The sequence below is a fragment of the Nycticebus coucang genome, chromosome 5 (genome assembly GCF_027406575.1).
Source record: "Nycticebus coucang isolate mNycCou1 chromosome 5, mNycCou1.pri, whole genome shotgun sequence".
In the NCBI taxonomy this organism is placed as follows: Eukaryota; Metazoa; Chordata; class Mammalia; order Primates; family Lorisidae; genus Nycticebus; species Nycticebus coucang.
The window spans coordinates 104291406-104313018 of NC_069784.1; the positions used below are offsets into that span (position 1 = coordinate 104291406).

Sequence of the window (21613 nt, forward strand, 5' to 3'; positions counted from 1 at the left end):
GACGGGAAATCCACCCTCAGCAGCTGAAGGGCCTCTTCCCAGGGAGTCAGTACAATCCGTTATGTACCCCACCCACTGTTTTTAAACCCAGTCACAGACACCAGCACAGCAGAGCAGCACAGGCAGATGTTGAAATCACCCTCCATGTAAACAGTATTCACAGTACAAAACATGTTATCTGCAGCCCCTGTGCATCTTGCCATAATCAGACACTTGCTTGCAAACTTGCCAGAAAGAAACATACCTTTTTGCACTGGGGAGAAATCCTATGGATGCTTGACCACGGGCCAACCTAGCAAGGGGAGGAAGCAGAGTGGGTGGCTAGCTGTCTGAACAGAAACAGAAAACTCAGCTCCGTGAACCTTGTTTCTTTACAAGTAAAAAGGGAATGCAGAGTAAGTCCCACCATTCCACAGAGCAGTACTGACAAGTCCCTCGGAAACCTTCACCACTTTCACAAGTCAAAAAGCTGCTCAGCTCAGTGTCACAGCAGCAGCTGAGACGACTATGACGTCAGTGGCTTGGAGGCGGTCTTCAAGCCACCTCTTCCAACCAGAGCCCTGTAACTTTAGAGCGGCTTGTACTCTGGGTAAACAACTCCAGGTCCAGGACATTTTTAGCTTTTATGATGGAGCCCAGTATTTTCAAATTTGCCAAAAGAGCTGTTGTTAATATCACACAATGACAATGGACAGTTTTAGAGTTCTTTTATTGGGAAAGTAAACTCATCTTTTATAGGCCAGAATCTCTCCCCTTCCCAGCCAGCGTCAGAAAGTCTTCTTCAGAGTCTTTAGAAGTGTGTGTCTGGATGTGGCAGAACACGTGTAGCAATCACATACACGTAATCTCAGAAGGTCTGTGAAAACTTACTGAACTGTCATCTATTAAATAAGACAGGAAGGGGATGTATATAAAGTCCAACCTAATAGCTCTTTGGGATTCCCAGAGTGTATTGCTTCTCTCTACAATGAGAGGACAATGTTAGAGGAAATCAGAGCCCAGGGGAAAGGATGATAATTCTTATTGTGGGAAGAGAAAAGCAAACACATAAACCACCCAGTGAGATACCTGTGTTCTTGTTTTCAATTGAGATGTGTCTCAGCCAAGTCAGGAAAACTAAACAAAACTAAACAGCCCAAGTGTATGGAAAAGCTCCCTAAATCATGATCAGCTTTGCCTACCCCAGGACGCCTAATGTGCCTGGCAACATTTCCAGCTTTATGATAACCTAGCACACAGGTGCATGGGATGGATGTTTGGTTTAACTGAGTCAAAGAAAATCCCTAGAGCAATATTGTATCTAATTTAGCAAATACACTGAAGTTTAAATAAGTTAAGTTCTTGTCCTCAAGTCTGAAGAGCTTCCCTCCTGTGGTTTTTAAAGCACAATGTCCTAACGCTCATGTTATTTTAAACCCAGTCACAGACACCAGCACAGCAGAGCAGCACAGGCAGATGTTTCTAGATAAACATTTCATGGGGAGATAAAATGTTTAATAATAGTCAACTGCCCGCAGTAGGATGTTAATACATGTATGATAACTGAATGAAATCCTACCCTGTGTTTGGAAAGCCTGGCATCAGAATCTCAATAGCAACAACGGTTACAGTAATAACAGTCATTTTCACTGACGGGCAACTCTGTGAGGCTCTGTGCTAAGTACTTCAAATAGATCTTTATCTGAGCTCACCCTCACAGCAATTGTGTCTATAGATATTATTAACTAGCTCTTACTGACAATCCCAGGGCCAGAGAGGTAAGGCATCTTGCCAAAGTTTACAGAAACACCTATGCAGACGAGGAGGGCTTGGAACTGATTGGAGATCCAGGAGTTTTGCCTCAGAGATCTAGGTTTCCATTCCATTGCCACCACTTATCTGTGTGATTTTAAGAGACGGTGTTTCTTTTCGGCTGCACAATATTAATCATTCATGAGTCGATGGGCACTTGGGTTTTTTCCATGACTTAGCAATTATGAATTGGGCTGCAATAAACATTCCACACACCCAGGGTGCATCTTGGAAGGGTACAGGTGAAGTTTACTAAGTGTAGAGTATAAGGGTTTGAACACAATAATTAAGAAAATGCCATGAAGGCTATGTTTACCAGTTCAGTGAAAATATTTCAGACTGTATATGGAACTAGCACATTGTACCTCATGATTGCATTATTATACACAGCTATGATTTAATAAAAAAAATTGAATTTATTTAGAACAATTTTAAAAATAAACAATAATAGTTACTCTAAAAAAAAGAGACAGTGTTTCTTCTTAAAGGGATAATTCTATTTTCTTGGAGAGACTGTAAGCACATGAGAGACCCGTTAACAGTACCAGGCATACCGTAAACGCTAGCTCGTGTCTGCCTCCCTCATGCTCTGAGCAGGAAGGCGATCCTCAGAGGAAGGTGGAGGGAGAGAGTCGCCTAAAAGCACCAACACAGAATCATCCCATCACGTCGTTTCTTCTACCCTTTCTTCCACTCCAAATGTTTTCATTTCCATGTATCCTTTGTAAATCAAATTAAGACTATTTTCCAAATTGTTACCAGAAATTCAGATAATACATGGCTAAGTTAGAGGAGAAATTATGTTGGGCTATACTTCACACTGTCACTAAATAGCACCCATTTCCGGCTGGGTGCAGGGGCTCATGCCTGTCATCCCACCCATCTCGGAGGCGGAGGCAGAAGGATCCCTTGAGATGAGATCAGGTGTGAGATGAGCCCCATCTCTACTAAAAACAGAAAAAAATTAGCTAAGCATTGGGGTAGGTGCCTGAAGTCCCAGCTACTCAGGAGGCTGAGGCAGGAGGATCACTTGAACCCAGGAGTTTGAGGTTTCCGTGAAGTATTAGGCTGATACCACAATCCTCTAGCCTGGCAGCAGTGTACACAGTACCCATTTCAATGCTCTTTTCATGGATGTTCCAGTAATTCAGGTGCCCCATCTGCTTCTTGTCATAGTAAAAATGATCTTAAACTAGTGGAAACATTGACAACAATTTTACTCTAAGTTTACCACTTACTCTAGTATTTACCAACACTTTCTGATGAATAATTTATATATGTGTGTATTTTTATACACATATATAATCTATAATTTCCAGGCCATATTTCATACCTAATAGACATAAAGTAACTCAATTAGATCACAGAATGCAAAGGTAACAAATACTCAGCACAGCTGTCAAACCATTCCCTTGAAAATACCTTTTTTTAAAGAAAATTTTGTTTTAGTAAAAGTTTTACAATCCTGTAACATAAAGTGAATGTATTCCAAAGACTAATGCTGGTATACTCAGCCCTACATTGATATTCAGACATCTTGAACAGACTGACATTTTCAAACAGGTATCAGAATGACTGAAAAATTTATGGAAAAAAAATGCAGTTTTAAAAAATGTGTTATCCAGGTTATTTTTAAACCATTTGTACCTTTAAATCTTCAAACATCAAATTCAACTTATTGCTCTGTGTTTTGAAAGGAATTAAAACATTCATACCCCATGCCATATTAATCCTATTTCAAGGCATAATAGATATGTAAAGAAATGTTTATAATATCATTTAATGGAAAATAAATGTGGAAACCCCAGCTGCTGTCAACAAGCAAAAAAGAAAGTTCTAAAAAGGACTTGAATAGATCTATATTCATCATAATATTAAACCACAAAAGAAAACATTTGGAAAGGGTGAAAGAAGAATACTTAGTGTGTAAATATCACTAGCAGGTGTTTACAGACTTAAAGAATTTTGGAGGCAGAAAGAACCCTTGAAATCATCTAGCTAACCTTCTCATTTTACAGCTGAGGAACGAGGCCCTGATCGTAAGTCATCTGCTCAAGGTCACAAAGCCATGGACTAGCCATGCCAAGAATAGAATGTAGGTCTTCTCATTCCTGGTGGAGCGCCATTAAGTTTAAAATTACAAGGAATTCAAGGAAAGAAAACTGAACCTGGGGATAAGAGCACTGGATCTGAGACAAGAGTGAGAAGTTGATTTCTGGCTGTGCCAAATTTTAAATTCAGTTTTCCCCTATGTGCAAATTAGAGAGATGATAGTCTATCTTCCAAGCATGACATAAGAGTCATATAGCAGGTGTTTATTTTGATGACTATTCATCTAAGGAGGCTGTATCCTTAGCTAATGTAAATTCTGGGTCAAAAGAAAAAGTGAATAGGATTTTAACTTAGTAGTTTAAAAAATCTGGGGATAAAAACAACAACAAGGCCTTAAGTATGCTGGTATATGTTTAATCGATCATTTTCTATGAGGAGGATGAGTGCCATAAACAGCACTCATGTAAACTCTTTACACCATGACAAGCCTGGTCAGTATGAGACTGAGGGGCTTCTGACCTCTTGCTTGTAAAGTTTTTCAGTTCCTTTTTCCTTTACCCATTAAACATATTTAATTGTCAAATGGGTATTGTGTTTTTGTTTTCATCAGAAGGGAAATGGAAAAGATTGAAAAAGAGGGGGCGGAGCAAGATGGCAGCCGAGTAACAGCTTCCTTGCATCTGGGCACCGTGAGTCTGGGGAGATAGGACTCCAGGCATCTCTGGCTGGTGGGAACTGCCTATCATCACTCCTATGAGGATACAGGGAGTCAGCGAGAGACTTCTGGACCCCAAGAGGAGGACTAAAACAGTGGAAAACCGGCAAGTGGTCGCGTGTGTTCAACCCGTCTAAACCCGCCCACAACTGTAAGTTCAGTAGCAGCGAGACTGCAAACCAGAAAGGCCTTACCTGTGAACTCTTTTGATGTCCTTGGACTTGGCACTGAGTTGAACTGCCTTGGGGAAGGCCTGAGTGGGAGTGCGGAGAACTTTGGCCGTTGTCTAGGGCCCCAGTCTGAGCCGCTGAGCCAGACGGAGCTAATAGTGTTTGGCGGTGGGTCACACGGATCCATTGTCAGTGATCTGCCCCGGCAAGCTCCGCCCTCAGGGTCGCAGAGCTAGAAACGGGTGGGAGCTGGTAACCCAGCAACCAAGTAGCCTAAGGGTGGGGTCTGAGCCGCCTTGCAGCCCTAACCCTCAGGGGCAGAGTGAGACCGGTTTTGGCACACTGAGTAAGTGGATAGCCACTTCAGCAGTGATTCCAGCGAGAAAGCTGGGAAAGCTTCTGCTCAGCAAGTTTACAAGTTCAAAGAGCCTTTTAAGTGGGCTGAAGAGAGATTTAGGGTGTCTACCTGCTGGGGTTTGAGAAATCAGCAGCCTCCAGTCGTATCAGAACTGTGACTAACATCTCATACCCCAAAAGACCACGTGTTCCCCAGACAATATTCAACAACATATACAAACTGCTTTGTTTTTGGTTGTGTATTTTTTTTTTCTTTTTTTTTTGTTTGGTTGGGTTTTTTTGTTTGTTTATTTTGACGTTGTTGATGTTCTTTTGTTTCTTAATTTCAATCTTTTCCATACAGATCCCTTTTTCTTTCTCAATTTTTCTAGTTTAATTATAATTTCCCATTGCTGCCTTTTTTAATAACTACAACTTCATTTTTGCTAGTGTTTCTACCACTATCACTTGGTTTTTCACCCAATTTTATCGCCATAAAGTTTTCTGTTTGCTTGTTTTGGTTTGATTTATAGCATTTTTGTCTTTCCTCTCTACTTGGTGGAGGTGGGGTACTGTGTCTGACCAGGTTAGCAAAGAGCTGCTGACCTCAAGGGAACCACCCAACTGGGCACCCAACCCCCAGAAGGTGGGGTTTTTTAAGGTTCTGTCAAAGTACCCTACTGTACACATATATTGCCCTGTCTCCCTCTTTCTGTGCTTCTCTTCTTTTTGTCAATATTCCTTATCCCTACCCCCCTCCTGTCTCTATCTTTCTTTTTTTTCTTATCACTCGGTCCTCCTTTCTTTCATCCCTTTTTTGCTCTTCAACCTTCTCACCTTTCTGGTCCTGTAACCCTAGTCCACAGGCACAAGAACTTAAAGAGCAAGAGGAAGTGAAAGGAAAATTAGGGCAAGGAAACAGATAAAAGAAATCACTCATGAGGAAGAATCAGCAGAAAACTCCAGGCAACATGAAGAACCAGTCCAGAACAACCCCGCCAAGGGACAATGAGGTAGCTACTGCAGAGGATTCCACCTATACAGAAATGTTAGGAATGACAGAAAGGGAATTTAGAATACACATGTTGAAAACAATGAAAGAAATGATGGAAACAATGAAGGAAACTGCTAATAAAGTGGAAAATAACCAAAAGGAAATCCAAAAACAGAATCAAATCAGAGATGAACGATATGAAGAATATAAAAAGGATATAGCAGAGCTGAAGGAAATGAAACAGTCAATCAGGGAACTTAAAGATGCAATGGAAAGTATCAGCAACAGGTTAGACCATGCAGAAGAAAGAATTTCAGAGGTAGAAGACAAAGTTTTTGAGATAACTCAGATAGTAAAAGAGGCAGAAAAGAAGAGAGAGAAAGCAGAACGTTCACTGTCAGAATTATGGGACTTTATGAAACGTTCCAACATACGAGTTATAGGAATTCCAGAAGGGGAAGAAGAATGCCCCAGAGGAATGGAAGCCATACTAGAGAATATTATAAAAGAAAATTTCCCAAACATCACCAAAGATTCTGACACACTGCTTTCAGAGGGCTATCGGACCCCAGGTCGCCTCAACTCTAACCGAGCTTCTCCAAGACACATTGTGATGAACCTGTCCAAAGTCAAGACAAAAGAAAAGATTCTGCAAGCTGCCAGGAGTAAGCGCCAGTTGACCTACAGGGGCAAATCCATCAGAGTGACCTCAGACTTCTCTAATGAAACTTTCCAAGCAAGAAGACAATGGTCATCTACCTTTAATCTACTTAAACAGAACAATTTCCAGCCCAGAATTCTGTACCCTGCTAAGCTAAGCTTCAAAATTGACGGAGAAATCAAATCATTTACGGATATACAAACATTGAGGAAATTCACCACAACAAGACCAGCTCTACAGGGAATACTTCAACCTGTTCTGCACACTGACCACCACAATGGATCAGCAGCAAAGTAAGAACTCAGAAATCAAAGGACAGAACCTAACCTCCACACTGATGCAAAAGATAAAACTAAGCAATGGACTCTCACCAAATAAGACGAATAGAATACTACCACACTTATCAATTATCTCCATAAATGTTAATGGCTTGAATTCCCCACTGAAGAGACATAGATTGGCTGACTGGATTAAAAAACACAAGCCATCCATTTGCTGTCTGCAAGAAACGCACCTGGCTTCAAAAGACAAATTAAAGCTCCGAGTCAAGGGTTGGAAGACAATTTTTCAGGCAAATGGAATTCAGAAGAAAAGAGGAGTTGCAATCTTATTTTCAGATACATGTGGATTTAAAGCAACTAAAGTCAAAAAAGACAAAGATGGTCACTTTATATTGGTCAAGGGAAAACTACAACAAGAAGACATTTCAATTCTAAATATCTATGCACCAAATTTAAATGCTCCCAGATTCTTGAAACAGACCTTACTCAGTCTGAGCAATATGATAATTGATAATACCATCATAACAGGGGACTTTAACACACCTCTTACAGAGCTGGACAGATCCTCTAAACAGAAATTAAACAAAGATATAAGAGATTTAAATGAGACCCTAGAACAATTATGCTTGATAGACGCATATAGAACACTCCACCCCAAAGATAAAGAATATACATTCTTCTCATCACCCCATGGAACATTCTCCAAAATTGATCATATCCTGGGACACAAAACAAATATCAACAGAATCAAAAGAATTGAAATTTTACCTTGTATCTTTTCAGACCATAAGGCACTAAAGGTGGAACTCAACTCTAACAAAAATGCTCGACCCCATCCAAAGGCATGGAAATTAAACAATCTTCTGTTGAATAACAGATGGGTGCAGGAAGAAATCAAACAGGAAATCACTAACTTTCTTAAGCATAACAACAATGAAGACACAAGCTACCAAAACCTGTGGGATACTGCAAAAGCAGTTTTGAGAGGAAAATTCATCGCTTTAGATGCCTACATTCGAAAAACAGACAGAGAGCACATCAACAATCTCACAAGAGACCTTATGGAATTGGAAAAAGAAGAACAATCTAAGCCTAAACTCAGTAGAAGAAAAGAAATCTCCAAAATCAAATCAGAGATCAATGAAATTGAAAACAAAAGAATCATTCAGAAAATTAATGAAACAAGGAGTTGGTTTTTTGAAAAAATAAATAAAATAGATAAACCATTGGCCAGACTAACTAGAAATAGAAAAGTAAAATCTCTAGTAACTTCAATCAGAAATGATAAAGGGGAAATAACAACTGATCCCACAGAGATACAAGAGATCATCTCTGAATACTACCAGAAACTGTATGCCCAGAAATTTGACAATGTGAAGGAAATGGATCAATATTTGGAATCACACCCTCTCCCTAGACTTGGCCAGGAAGAAATAGACCTCCTGAACAGACCAATTTCAAGCACTGAGATCAAAGAAACAATAAAAAAGCTTCCAACTAAAAAATGCCCTGGTCCAGATGGCTTCACTCCAGAATTCTATCAAACCTTCAAGGAAGAGCTTATTCCTGTACTGCAGAAATTATTCCAAAAAATTGAGGAAGAAGGAATCTTCCCCAACACATTCTATGAAGCAAACATCACCCTGATACCAAAACCAGGAAAAGACCCAAACAAAAAGGAGAATTTCAGACCAATCTCACTCATGAATATAGATGGAAAAATTCTCAACAAAACCCTAGCCAATAGATTACAGCTTATCATCAAAAAAGTCATTCATCATGATCAAGCAGGCTTCATCCCAGGGATGCAAGGCTGGTTCAACATACGCAAGTCCATAAACATTATCCACCATATTAACAGAGGCAAAAATAAAGATCACATGATCCTCTCAATAGATGCAGAAAAAGCATTTGATAAAATCCAGCATCCTTTTCTAATTAGAACACTGAAGAGTATAGGCATAGGTGGCACATTTCTAAAACTGATTGAAGCTATCTATGACAAACCCACAGCCAATATTTTACTGAATGGAGTAAAACTGAAAGCTTTTCCTCTTAGAACTGGAACCAGACAAGGTTGTCCTCTGTCACCTTTACTATTCAACATAGTACTGGAAGTTCTAGCCAATACAATTAGGCAAGACAAGGAAATAAAGGGAATCCAAATGGGAGCAGAGGAGGTCAAACTCTCCCTCTTTGCTGACGACATGATCTTATACTTAGAGAACCCCAAAGACTCAACCACAAGACTCCTAGAAGTCATCAAAAAATACAGTAATGTTTCAGGATATAAAATCAATGTCCACAAGTCAGTAGCCTTTGTATACACCAATAACAGTCAAGAGGAGAAGCTAATTAAGGACACAACTCCCTTCACCATAGTTTCAAAGAAAATGAAATACCTAGGAATATACCTAACGAAGGAGGTGAAGGACCTCTATAAAGAAAACTATGAACTCCTCAGAAAGGAAATAGCAGAGGATATTAACAAATGGAAGAACATACCATGCTCATGGATGGGAAGAATCAACATTGTTAAAATGTCTATACTTCCCAAAGCAATCTACCTATTCAATGCCATTCCTATCAAAGTACCTACATCGTACTTTCAAGATTTGGAAAAAATGATTCTGCGTTTTGTATGGAACCGGAAAATACCCCGTATAGCTAAGGCAGTTCTTAGTAACAAAAATAAAGCTGGGGGCATCAGCATACCAGATTTTAGTCTGTACTACAAAGCCATAGTGGTCAAGACAGCATGGTACTGGCACAAAAACAGAGACATAGACACTTGGAATCGAATTGAACACCAAGAAATGAAACTAACATCTTACAACCACCTAATCTTCGATAAACCAAACAAGAACTTACCTTGGGGGAAAGACTCCCTATTCAATAAATGGTGTTGGGAGAATTGGATGTCTGCGTGTAAAAGACTGAAACTGGACCCACACCTTTCCCCACTCACAAAAATTGATTCAAGATGGATAAAGGACTTAAATTTAAGGCACGGAACAATAAAAATCCTCAAAGAAAGCATAGGAAAAACACTGGAAGATATTGGCCTGGGGGAAGACTTCATGAAGAAGACTGCCATGGCAATTGCAACAACAACAAAAATAAACAAATGGGACTTCATTAAACTGAAAAGCTTCTGTACAGCTAAGGTGACGATAACCAAAGCAAAGAGACAACCCACACAATGGGAAAGGATATTTGCATATTTTCAATCAGACAAAAGCTTGATAACCAGGATCTATAGAGAACTCAAATTAATCCACATTAAAAAAGCCAACAATCCCTTATATCAATGGGCAAGAGACATGAATAGAACTTTCTCTAAAGACGACAGACGAATGGCTAACAAACACATGAAAAAATGTTCATCATCTCTATATATTAGAGAAATGCAAATCAAAACATCCCTGAGATATCATCTAACCCCAGAGAGAATGGCCCACATCACAAAATCTCAAAACTGCAGATGCTGGCGTGGATGTGGAGAGAAGGGAACACTTTTACACTGCTGGTGGGACTGCAAACTAGTACAACCTTTCTGGAAGGAAGTATGGAGAAACCTCAAAGCACTCAACCTAGACCTCCCATTCGATCCTGCAATCCCATTACTGGGCATCTACCCAGAAGGAAAAAAATCCTTTTATCATAAGGACACTTGTACTAGACTGTTTATTGCAGCTCAATTTACAATCGCCAAAATGTGGAAACAGCCTAAATGCCCACCAACCCAGGAATGGATTAACAAGCTGTGGTATATGTATACCATGGAATACTATTCAGCCATTAAAAAAAATGGAGACTTTACATCCTTCGTATTAACCTGGATGGAAGTGGAAGACATTATTCTTAGTAAAGCATCACAAGAATGGAGAAGCATGAATCCTATGTACTCAATCTTGATATGAGGACAATTAATGACAATTAAGGTTATGGGGGGGGAAGCAGAAAGAGAGAGGGAGGGAGTGGGGTGGGGCCTTAGTGTGTGTCACACTTTATGGGGGCAAGACATGATTGCAAGAGGGACTTTACCTAACAATTGCAATCAGTGTAACTGGCTTATTGTACCCTCAATGAATCCCCAACAATAAAAAAAAAAAAAGAATCTTAAAAAAAAAAAAAAAAAGATTGAAAAAGAGAATAGCTTTTGAAAACCAACTCATTTTTATGCATTTTTAAGTTCAGAGGCTACAGTAGGTGACATATTTAAGTAATATTTCCTTCTCAAATAATGTCTGCTCTTTGCAGTTTTCAAAGTAAGATACATGATCCCAGTTGTTCAGCAAAACTCTTGAATCTTAAATTATCTTCCATCCCCAAGGACAAGTCTTGGGGACTTCAATATTCCACTTATCAAATATTTGTTGTTATGAACTCTGTGCCAGGTTAGACCAAGAGGATTCAAAGACTAAGACAAATCCTTGTCTTCATCAAGCTTGATTATCTCCGCAGGTTCCCTGAAATGTGACCCATGACTGCTCACACTTTGAGCAGCCCACTGTCTCTAAATAAGCTTACTGACAAATATGGAGAACCTCCCCAGGGAGTACCCACAGCATTCCACCAAGGGGATCATGATTGAGTGTTACTCTCAGATCATGCTGCAAACTGAAATCACTCAGGGAATTACAAACAAACATAGTAAAGCTGTAACTATGCCCAAGACTTTTTGAATCAGACCATCCAGTGCTGAGGTGTAAGCTTCTGAACTTTCACAAAGTTCCACAGATAATTATGTCAAATTTGGTTCTGTGTTATTTAAGTCCTAGAATAGTAGAATTTCAACTGTGCATTAATAAAATGAGTTTTATACTCCCAAGATGCCATTTTGGGGTATAAAATTATGAAAGTCATATACAGAGCATTTATTATCCATGAAAACTGCATACTGAGATTATTGCGTTCCAGCTAATGTACTATTTTCTCAGTTCTGGAAGTTTTTCCCTAGAATCATGGGATGCTGGCTCTTCTATTCTGAAGGCTGCTGACATGTCAACAGATTTGTTAGCCAAGCAGATCTGTCATGGGGCTTATGTACAGGCATTTCCAGATGACAGAAATATTCAAAAGAAACAGTTTTGAACTATTTGTTCTTTTGAAGTATTGGTCCAAATTCTGCCCAAAACAATAACATATTTGACAAGTGTGAGCTATTTTAAAGTTAGAAACAGACCTTGTTCACATTTTTTCAAAAAAAATTTTAGCATCTAATTATATTATTTACAGATTCTTTATTTTGGAGATGTCGATGATGATGACAATAAAATCGAAATAATAAAGGCACTTTTCTAGGGCCACCTCTTATTTAGTGCCCAGAAAGAAGCCTTGGGAATGCCTATCCACCACCAGAGGGCCACCCTGAGTCACATCTCTCCGCTAGGGTGTTCCAGCCATAAAGCATGGCTCAGAGAGGACACTCAGCCAGTGTGATAGGAAAGGTCACAGCAATTAATCCATACTCCCTCAGGGAATAACTAGTTCACATTTATCTTCTACCAGAAATTTCAGGTTTCCCACTTCTGGGTGACAATATTCTATTTCCAGTAAACTGTCTACTAAAATACCACTGATAGGAATTGCTGGCTACTCACACCTGGCACAGAAAAGTACAGCTAACAATGGAAAGGACTAGAAGGAACAAGTCAGTAGAGGTAAGCTCTGATTTGAGCTCAAGAACCCTATTTCATTCATGGGGCATGGAGCGGGAAAAGAAGGGAAGATCTGAATGGGAACTGCGTGGGTGGGAGCTAGAGTTTGAGAATGTGGTGTTAGGTGAAAAGAAAAGTGGCATCATGATATGAGAAGGCTACAGTGAAGGGTTTGGAGATGAGGGTGTAGAATGGAGGCCTAAAGTCATGCTCTGGTGTAGCCTCCAGGCTATGCTAACCAAAGGACATCTGCAGAGCAGCCAGACCCCTTCGCCATGGCTATGGTCCTCCCGTCAGTCCACATGATCCTGTAATCATAATGCCCAGAGAGGTGGCTTGCCCCGGATTATCTCAAAAATCCATAAAGGAACAGAGAGTCACAAAATGGTGGTAGGGTGTAAGGCAAAAAGATATTCAAGTGCAGGAAGAAAGTGACAGGTTACTGAGTATATCCCCAAAAGTGGTTGTGCCTGGTCTGTATACTATATTCTGTCATTGCTGAAACTAGCTATATATTTTATGCAATAGATTCTCATAACTCAACTTTTTCTTATTCAACTCTTTTGAATCCACCCTACCAATGTGAAACCATTCACTTTCTACAAACATCAGTATCTTCAAACAAATAGTTACTTCTGAATCAATTACATTCCTAAAATTAGGGCCCTAAGCAGAGACATAAGTTTCCCCTCCACATTTGTGAGGTCCAAGGATAGGAGAAACTAACTTTCCTTCATCCACTTGCCTTTGGCTGCTTCACTGTGGTGGTTTTTATTTTTGACTAGATGGACCCTCACCATGTTAGATTCACCAAGGGCCTCAGTGCAGCGGCCCTGGAGTCACAGATGATACACGTTTACTTCCAGGTAAAAGTGCTCCAATTCCTAGGAGTCATTTAAAATCTCTGAATAAACTATTCAGAGTTTGGTAATTTGTCATTTTGAAACTCCTCCATTTAAGTTCTAAATGGCTGATCTAGGTCAACCCATAGGATGGTTTATTTAAAAAGACTAACTATTGTATCTGTCCAGGGGTTAATGACAAATGGAATGACATAGAATGTGAAAATATTCATGAAAAACAAAGAAGGGAAATTACAAACTACACATTAAACTAAGTTTTCTGACTGTAAGAGATAAAGGGCTGTATCCACTATTAAAAACAAAGCTCTTAAATTCTCACCCCTGCTAATCATTTGAAGTGGGAAAACTGATGAGCGTCTCTCTGTTCCTGATAACCTCTTGATATTTAAAAGCGTTAGGTTAAGGAAGGTGCTTTTGAGTTGAACTTAAAAAGCTGAGTCTGTTTGTTTGTTTTTTTAAATACCGTGTCATTCTGTTGTCCCAGGCTAGAGTGCCATGGGGTCATAGCTCACAGCCACCTCAAACTCTTGCGCTCAAGAGATCCTCTTGCATCAGCCTCCTGAGTAGCTGGGATTACAGGTGCCCACCATGGCCAGCTAGTTTTTCTATTTTCAGTAGAGACAGTTACTTGTTCTTGCTCAGGCTGTTCTCGAGCTCCTGAGCTCAGAAGATCCATCCAACTCAGCCTTCTAGAGTGCTAGGATTATAGGCATGAGCCACTGTGCTTGGCTTAAAGAATGGACTTTAAAGGTATATCATGCTGGACAGCCTCAGAGAAGAATGACATCATTTCCCACCCTTCAATGATCACTTGTATGTATGTCTTGTTTGTTAAAATAAACAGCTCAACTCAAAACATTCAGAAAAGACTACAGAAAATAAACAGGCAAGGCATACTTTTTCAATAATTGCATTAATTACTAAATTAAAATAAATCAATAATTTTCAGAGCTCTATTTCTGCAATATGCAGGATATTAATACTTTTCAACTATAGTAGTCAAGAAATTGCACCATTCCTAAATAATTCTGGGTGGCCTGCCAATTTGTCAAATGAATCAGTATTTTACACTTTTTAGTTCTAGTTTTTAAATTCTAGCTTTTATTTTTATTTTTTTTCAGTTTCTGGCCGGGGCACCACCTCCAGCATATGGGGCTGGCGCTCTACCCCTTTGAGCCACAGGTGCCACTCTAAATTCTAGCTTTTAAATTAGTGTAATGCTTCACTTTATTGTTGATTTAATGTTAATTTTGACGTAAGATAAAAAGTTTAAATATTTAGTTAATCTATTTAAACATGTACTGATAATGTAAATAAAAGATATCAAAATAGCAGCAAGATTTTATGATCTGAAATTTAAATGTCCTAAATAGAAATTTGGGTTAGATAATATTAGAAAAAAATATTCTAATACGCAAGTTGGTAAAATTATATGAACATTTTTGAAAAGGCAGAAAAACTGCTAACCATCACTGATTATATATTCTTGTGTTACAGTAAAGTTTTGCAATTTTATTTTTAGATGTTGGATTTTGGTAGTACCTTATTTTGAAAAATAGGCATATTTTCCAATACAGGAAAATACTTGCAACTAGGAATTTAAAAACTTTCATTGTAACAATGAAATCAACTAATCAGGAAATGTCAAGAGATTTAAGTTCAGATGTTTGTTTAGAGCAAGACCTGTCTCTAAACAAACATCTGAAACAGAAAATGAGCTCTTTAGGACAACACATGCAGCTTAACAGTGTGGGTACTACAAGGTGAAGATTTCTGAAGTTTCTCCTTATTTCTAAAGAGTGTTATATTTGATGCCCTTATTCTTTAATCAAATGGGTATAACAATACTCTATTCAAAAGGTGTTCCTGGAAGTGTTTACAAGTTACCCAGAACTGCACTAGGATAACCACAGATCAGAACTGCCAGTGAGTGGAGAAAATCACCTTTAAGCAGAGGTGGGATGAAACTGTATTTATTAAGTTAGATGGAAAAGATCTTTACAGGTTCTAAAATTTTGCACACTTTCAAAATGGCTAACATGGAAAACAGCCATCACCACTTCCTCATCTCTCCACTGATCAACACAAAAGCACTGTTCAGAAGAATTCGAGATGTTACCACACTTACTACTGCAGCCCCAAAGATTTCCTGCCATGTTCAGACCATAAGGCATTCTTACTTTGTATAAATTTCCTCTAAAATTTCACCAGTAGGCTGCTGAGAATATCAAGACCTACCTGTGAGATGTTAGTCTTATCAAAACGTGTACAAAATCACTTCACCTATCAAAAACCAGATCAAAATTAAAAACACAGAATCAAAATTATCTTTGAAGGCTAGGCACGGTGACTCATGCCTGTAATCCTAGCACTCTGGGAGGCTGAGGTGGGTGGAATGCCTGAGCTCACCAGTTCAAGACCAGCCTGAGACAGAGCGAGATCCCCATCTCTAAAAAAAATAGCCGGGCGTTGGGGCGGGCACCTGTCTTCCCAGCTGCTCAGGAGGCAGAGGCAAGAGAATCGCTTGAGCCCAAGAGTTTGAGGTTGCTGTGATAGTTCACAGACGCCATGGCACTCTACCGACTGCAAGAAAGTGAGACTCTGTCTCAAAACAAAAAATTATCTTTCATAATTTTGGTTTATATAACTAGGGTTTAAGCAACTACATCTTCACACACATTGCACCAAGTTCCAGTAGTTTAATAAATGGTCCCAAAATTATTTTGCTTCCTGGTACTACCCACTTTCACTTCTATGGCTACATTCATTAGAGCATCTGACCCAAAGCATGCCTCTGCCAGATGAACTGGGCTGTCGTTCTGTGAGAATGTAGCTGTAAACACTGCACAAATATTTGGTGTTAAGGCTGAGCTACCAAATTGACGTTCCAAACTTTGCTGGCAGCTGATTAGATAATTATATCCTATTCTAACACAGAAATTGAAGATTGGGGAATGCAGGCCAATACACATTCCAAGCTCAGCACTGAGGTTTTTTTTTTTTTAATGAGTTTAGTCAGTTATAGTTAAAAATAGCCAACTGAATTCCTTTTTTCTTACATCTAGGCCAAATTAATGACGACACTTGTTCCTAAGGCCAAGAATGTGCATGCAAGGGTATTTTCTATAATAGGGTTTGCTTTTTTGAGTTTAGTTTCAGTGTGATATTTAAATAACACAGCTTCAAAGGTGCAAACAAAAGAAGATCTCGTCTCACTAATTGGGGGACTTTGCTCTCTTGGTGAACAAAGAAGCATGTGTATTCCTCTTTCAAAACTAGCTTAATACAACAAAAATGCAGATTAAAGGGGAGGGGATGGAGATTCTGGGAACTTTCTCTCACAGTCTTGGGCACCATCTTTGTTAACGGCTCTTTCCTAGTCTATGTCCTGTGATGTATGAAAAAGACACACAGATGCTGGATGTCCATGGAACAGCCTGAAGCTACAGCAAGGGAAAAAGTCACTTCATGCCTACTGGTAGTTTGCTGAGACCACCTTTAACCCCGGGCTCCCAGCATGTCCCTGGAGATACAGGCAGGTCTGAATGCTCTGTCCCTGGAAGCAGTCCTCATTCTGCAGCCCAGTGTGACGGAGGAGTCTCTGCACACATGGGCTTAGCAGGGAAGCTGTCCATACAGTGGGTAGGGAAGAGTCGCAAAGAGTCTCCCTGGAATTCCACTATATGGTAAAGTTGCCTCACTAACTTCAGAGGAGCTGTAGGCTGATCCCAAATCCCACAGAACCTGGGAGCAGCAGTCAGGGCAGCCCTGTTTCAGGCTACTTTCTCCTCCCCAGTATCTTACAGAGGTCCCATGTATAGAGGACCTGGACAGGGTTCAAGATTCTCATGAAATTCTTCCACCCTGTGGCCAGAATGCATAGTTCCTAAAAAGAGATCTAAAGACGAGGCCTTTCTTTCCTTATTCAGGTCACAAGTTGTCACAGAGGTATTTGGGCCATCCCTGCAAATATTTATGGTTGTCATTCCATCTAAGAATGCATTTGTTACCGTAATAGCATACATGGTATTGTCGGATCATCTTGAGGCTTGAATTTTAAGGTGCGTGTATGACCTTGCACTCACGCTCTTCATCTTGGTTTTCTTTTTTATTACATATTATTCCTACTTGTCTTTGATTTTCTTGGTTTTGAGAACCTGTATTAATGCAAGGAGAGTATTCTGACACCCCCAACCAGTGTAGAAACAGAACTTCTTTGTTCTGAGTAGAAGTGTCTAGACAGGATTCAGACATCCACTGAGTCACTGCATCTTTAAGGTCAACTCAAACCCAGACAGCTGATGATCCTATGTCCTAATATCACACAGTTTATTATAACCACTGCTGGGGCTATGTAGAATGTGTAAGGAGTTCAGATAATCCAAATATCTAAAAGCAGTGGTTCTGCAAAGTTTAAAGAAACATAAATACTTACACCCATACATTTAGTTTCAATTAGCATGGGGTAAGGTCCCAAGTAAAAACAGCCCAGAAATTCTGATGTGCAATTAGGGTTGAGAACTACTCATCTAGATACCCCGTTTCCCCGAAAATAAGACGTCCTCCAAAAATAAGACCTACTGAAAGATAAGACGTCCCCTGAAAATAAGACCTAGGGCATCTTTGGGAGCACACCTTAAAATAAGACACTGTCTTATTTTCGGGGAAACAGGGTATTTAGTTCTCGATTCCTCTCATGACAAAGAAAGCCACAAAGAGTGGCAAATAGGCATGATGTTTCTGGGGTATCAACTGCATCACACACCACGTTTCTCCACAAAGACAGTATCAGTAATTTGAGCAAAACAATTATTTGTGATGTGGAATCACAGGGAGCTTTAAATTCTGAGTTCTTCCCTCTAACGCCAGAGAGTTTCCCAGGCCCTCTGACAACCTGCAATACTTCCGGACATTTCTATACAGCCGTCAAATACTGACTTTCAGTTCTTTGAGTTGGTAACCTGGATCTAAAAGATAAATTTTGGTTTTTAATGTGGTTACTATCCCCTGAGATAATTTTTTTAAAAAAGTAAACTTGAATCATAATGATTACCCATGGGATTTATCTTATTTCATTCATTTTTGTAAGGAAGTTCTACCTAGCACTTTGAACCTCCCAAATGAAAACACAGAAGTACGTATCAACAGCTTGCAACTGTTGGTTAACTGAGAAGTCACTCTAGGACTTCCCTCCAAACACCAAAAACAAGCAAACAAACAAACAAACAAAAGTCTATAGAGAGTAAGCGCAGTTATATTAGATTGAACTTTCAGACAACTGTGAAGCTGTTTAGGGTTTTTTGTTTTTTTAACTAATACTTGAAGGAGAAGGAAAGTGTTGGCAGGATAAGGCTATAAATAAATTGTGGTCTGTTACAAGCTAACTTCCTGGGATTCAAAAGGCTGTTACCAGTACCAACTTTTGTGTCAGAGCAAAGTTTTTTCACACATTACTTTTTGCCAAGATACAAGCTATTTCTCTTTACCAAAGATTTTTATAGCCACCAACCAACCAGTGAGTATTATTTACAAGTATATGACTTTACAAGTGCTGAGATTTCTGAGTCTTGGGTGGCACTGGCCCATTCCAGCTCTCCACTGGGTAAACTACTGAGACGGAATAGGGTTTTTGGGTACCTGGAATCTCTCTAGGCAACCTTATATATGAGGAGTAAGCGGGATGCTCATGTTTATAAACTAAAGTAAGTTTGTATCTTGAGAGCACCTCCCACTGGAACTGTGCTACTGGTCTTGGATTGTGATTTAATGAAATCTAGAGAATGACTGTTTTTTTCCCCTACTCTAAACAATTCACATACCATTTTTACAGCATATGTCCTGTTCTGCAGGCAACCTATTGAAAGATGACAGGACTCCAGGCAACAAGCTTGATTTGTAATATGGCTATAAGAAAAAGCTGAAGTGGCTGGTTTGGTGGGAAGCTGATCAAATACAGTAGGAGATATTTATTTTTGTGTGTGTGGTTTTTTTTTGTTTTTTTTTTTGTAGAGACAGTCTCACTTTACCGCCTTCAGTAGAATGCCATGATGTCACAGGACTCACAGCAACCTCCAGCTCTTGGGCTTCAGCGATTCTCCTGCCTCAGCCTCCCGAGCAGCTGAGACTACAGATGCCCGCCACAACGCCCAGCTATTTTTTGGTTGCAGTTCAGCCGGGGCTGGGTTTGAACCCGCCACCCTCGGTATATGGGGCTGGCACCCTACTCACTGAGCCAATTTAAAACTTAATCTACTCTCATGCTTCCAAGTATATCTCTGTAAACAGAATAGACCGGCATTACAATACATTACTATTTTCTATGAAGGTCACATTTCATTTATTCATCGTATTTTTCATAGTTATTTATTGGATGTCAAAATTACCTTGTTAGTCTGAAGCAACCTAACAAAGGTACTTATAAATCTATATAATTTCTATAAATGTGTCCAACCTGTGAATATCAACTTTTGAATTACCATAATCATGAACTACTAAGAAATAATTATGAATGATTTCGTTAATTTGGGGAGTCAATCTGTCAATTATTTATCAAGAAGAGCACAAATCAAGATGTAAAAGAAGGAAGCAAAAATTACAATGATTTGTAACAAAAGGTACTTACATCCTTACCTGAAATATTTTAATGCTTGGGCTTCTTATTGAATTTGGTAGTGGTAAGATGAGTTGTGTCTTTTTAAAGAAATAAGCAGTCTTCAGTGTTTTTACAGCATTGGTTACTACAGAAATTAAACTTCTTTTACTTCTGGTCTTGAAGGATGAACAAAATAAACAAACTGAAAATACTATAATGAATGGTGAATGATGAAATTTTTACAGTACAAAAAATAACGTAAAAAGGAAGACAAGTTTAAATATTGTTGTGTAAGAAAGTGATGAAAATAATACGAGAATGAGAATAAGTAAAATGATAGGCTGGAACATCTGGGAAGGTAAATGCAAAAACAAAGAGAAGCGTTAATTAGTAATAATTTTTAAAACTTAAATTTATATCTACCAATCTAAGTATTCATCCAACTTGAAGAACACCTCCCCCCTTAAGCCTGTATTTATAAAATCTGAAAGCTTGTTAATGTACAATGCTTCTTCTCACTCTGATTTCCCCTGAGGATAAATAATTTCAAAACTACATGCTCATAGTATTCAAAAATCTGCAACAAGGAAACTAAAAGCCAATTCCCTGATACAATAGATAGAAAAAGGTAAGCCTTAACATATCGAAATCCAAGTTTTATCACAAAAATTATTATTTTTTTCATAGCAAAGCACAGCAACATGCAAGATAAATTAAGCCATAGGGCTGCAATTTTCTTAGTTGAACTAATAGGCAGTTAATCTAGTATCATGCTTCTGTGTATAAAACGATTTTTAAAAATAAATGTATTGCGGGTCTTAAAAGCCATGCACGCTTTTGTACTTCCGTGAGTTCTCCCATGGATACAGGACACCAGGCTTGCCAGCGGGAACAGCACTGCCTGTTTTGTTTCATTAATTATCTTTCACGTGGTTAACTCTGACAAAATGCATTGGTCTGTAAGTGGCCACCATACCTGGCCAAAGCAGCTCAGTCCAATTCATCCGGAGTGCCTCTACAAATCAGGATGGAGGAAAAATACTGGTTTTCCCTGTTCTGGAAGAGTTATTGCTATTTCTCTGAATTAGTGTTGCCTTCAAGTACAACACTCCTTTCCCAGTCCTGAGATTCTCCACCACAGAACTGACAGTGATTTTCTCTGGAAATAATGATCATGTTACTTTAACTTAACCATAAACGGAGGGCTTTCATTTGTTCTCTTTGATAGGGCTCTAGACACCAAATCATGCTCTTTACAGCTGGTTTCTATCACACATTTACAGGTATCCAGCATTATTGCCTGATTAGTTGTTATATTTATTTTTAAAAAGCTAGGCCTGCCAGAGCTTTTGCCTGGATTTCCTTTCCTTTTCTATTTTTACTATTTTTTTCTTTTTTAATATATATTAAAGACAAGGTCTCACTATGTTGCCTGGGCCAGTCTAGAACTCCTGGGCTCAAGCCTCCTGCCTCAATCTCGACCTACAGGCACAAG

The 21613-nt window shown here is 39.2% G+C and overlaps 2 protein-coding genes across 5 annotated transcripts in view; both read right to left on the reverse strand.

Annotated features, from left to right (window-relative positions):
* Positions 1-20263, reverse strand: part of KIAA0408 (KIAA0408 ortholog) — a 40784-nt gene extending 20521 nt beyond the window's left edge. The window contains exon 1 of the mRNA XM_053590408.1: positions 20157-20263. The gene's annotated coding sequence lies outside the window, so the exon portion shown is untranslated. The remainder of the gene's footprint in view (positions 1-20156) is intronic.
* The window catches only part of SOGA3 (SOGA family member 3), a 46860-nt gene continuing 45404 nt past the window's right edge, over positions 20158-21613 (reverse strand). The window contains exon 7 of one of the 4 annotated variants that reach the window (XM_053590405.1): positions 20158-20263. In XM_053590405.1, coding sequence (XP_053446380.1) covers positions 20261-20263 — 3 coding nt within the window. In that variant the 3' untranslated portion in view covers positions 20158-20260. Of the gene's footprint in view, positions 20469-21613 lie in introns of all 4 variants that reach the window. The other 3 variants (XM_053590406.1, XM_053590403.1, XM_053590404.1) reach the window with 3 other exon arrangements.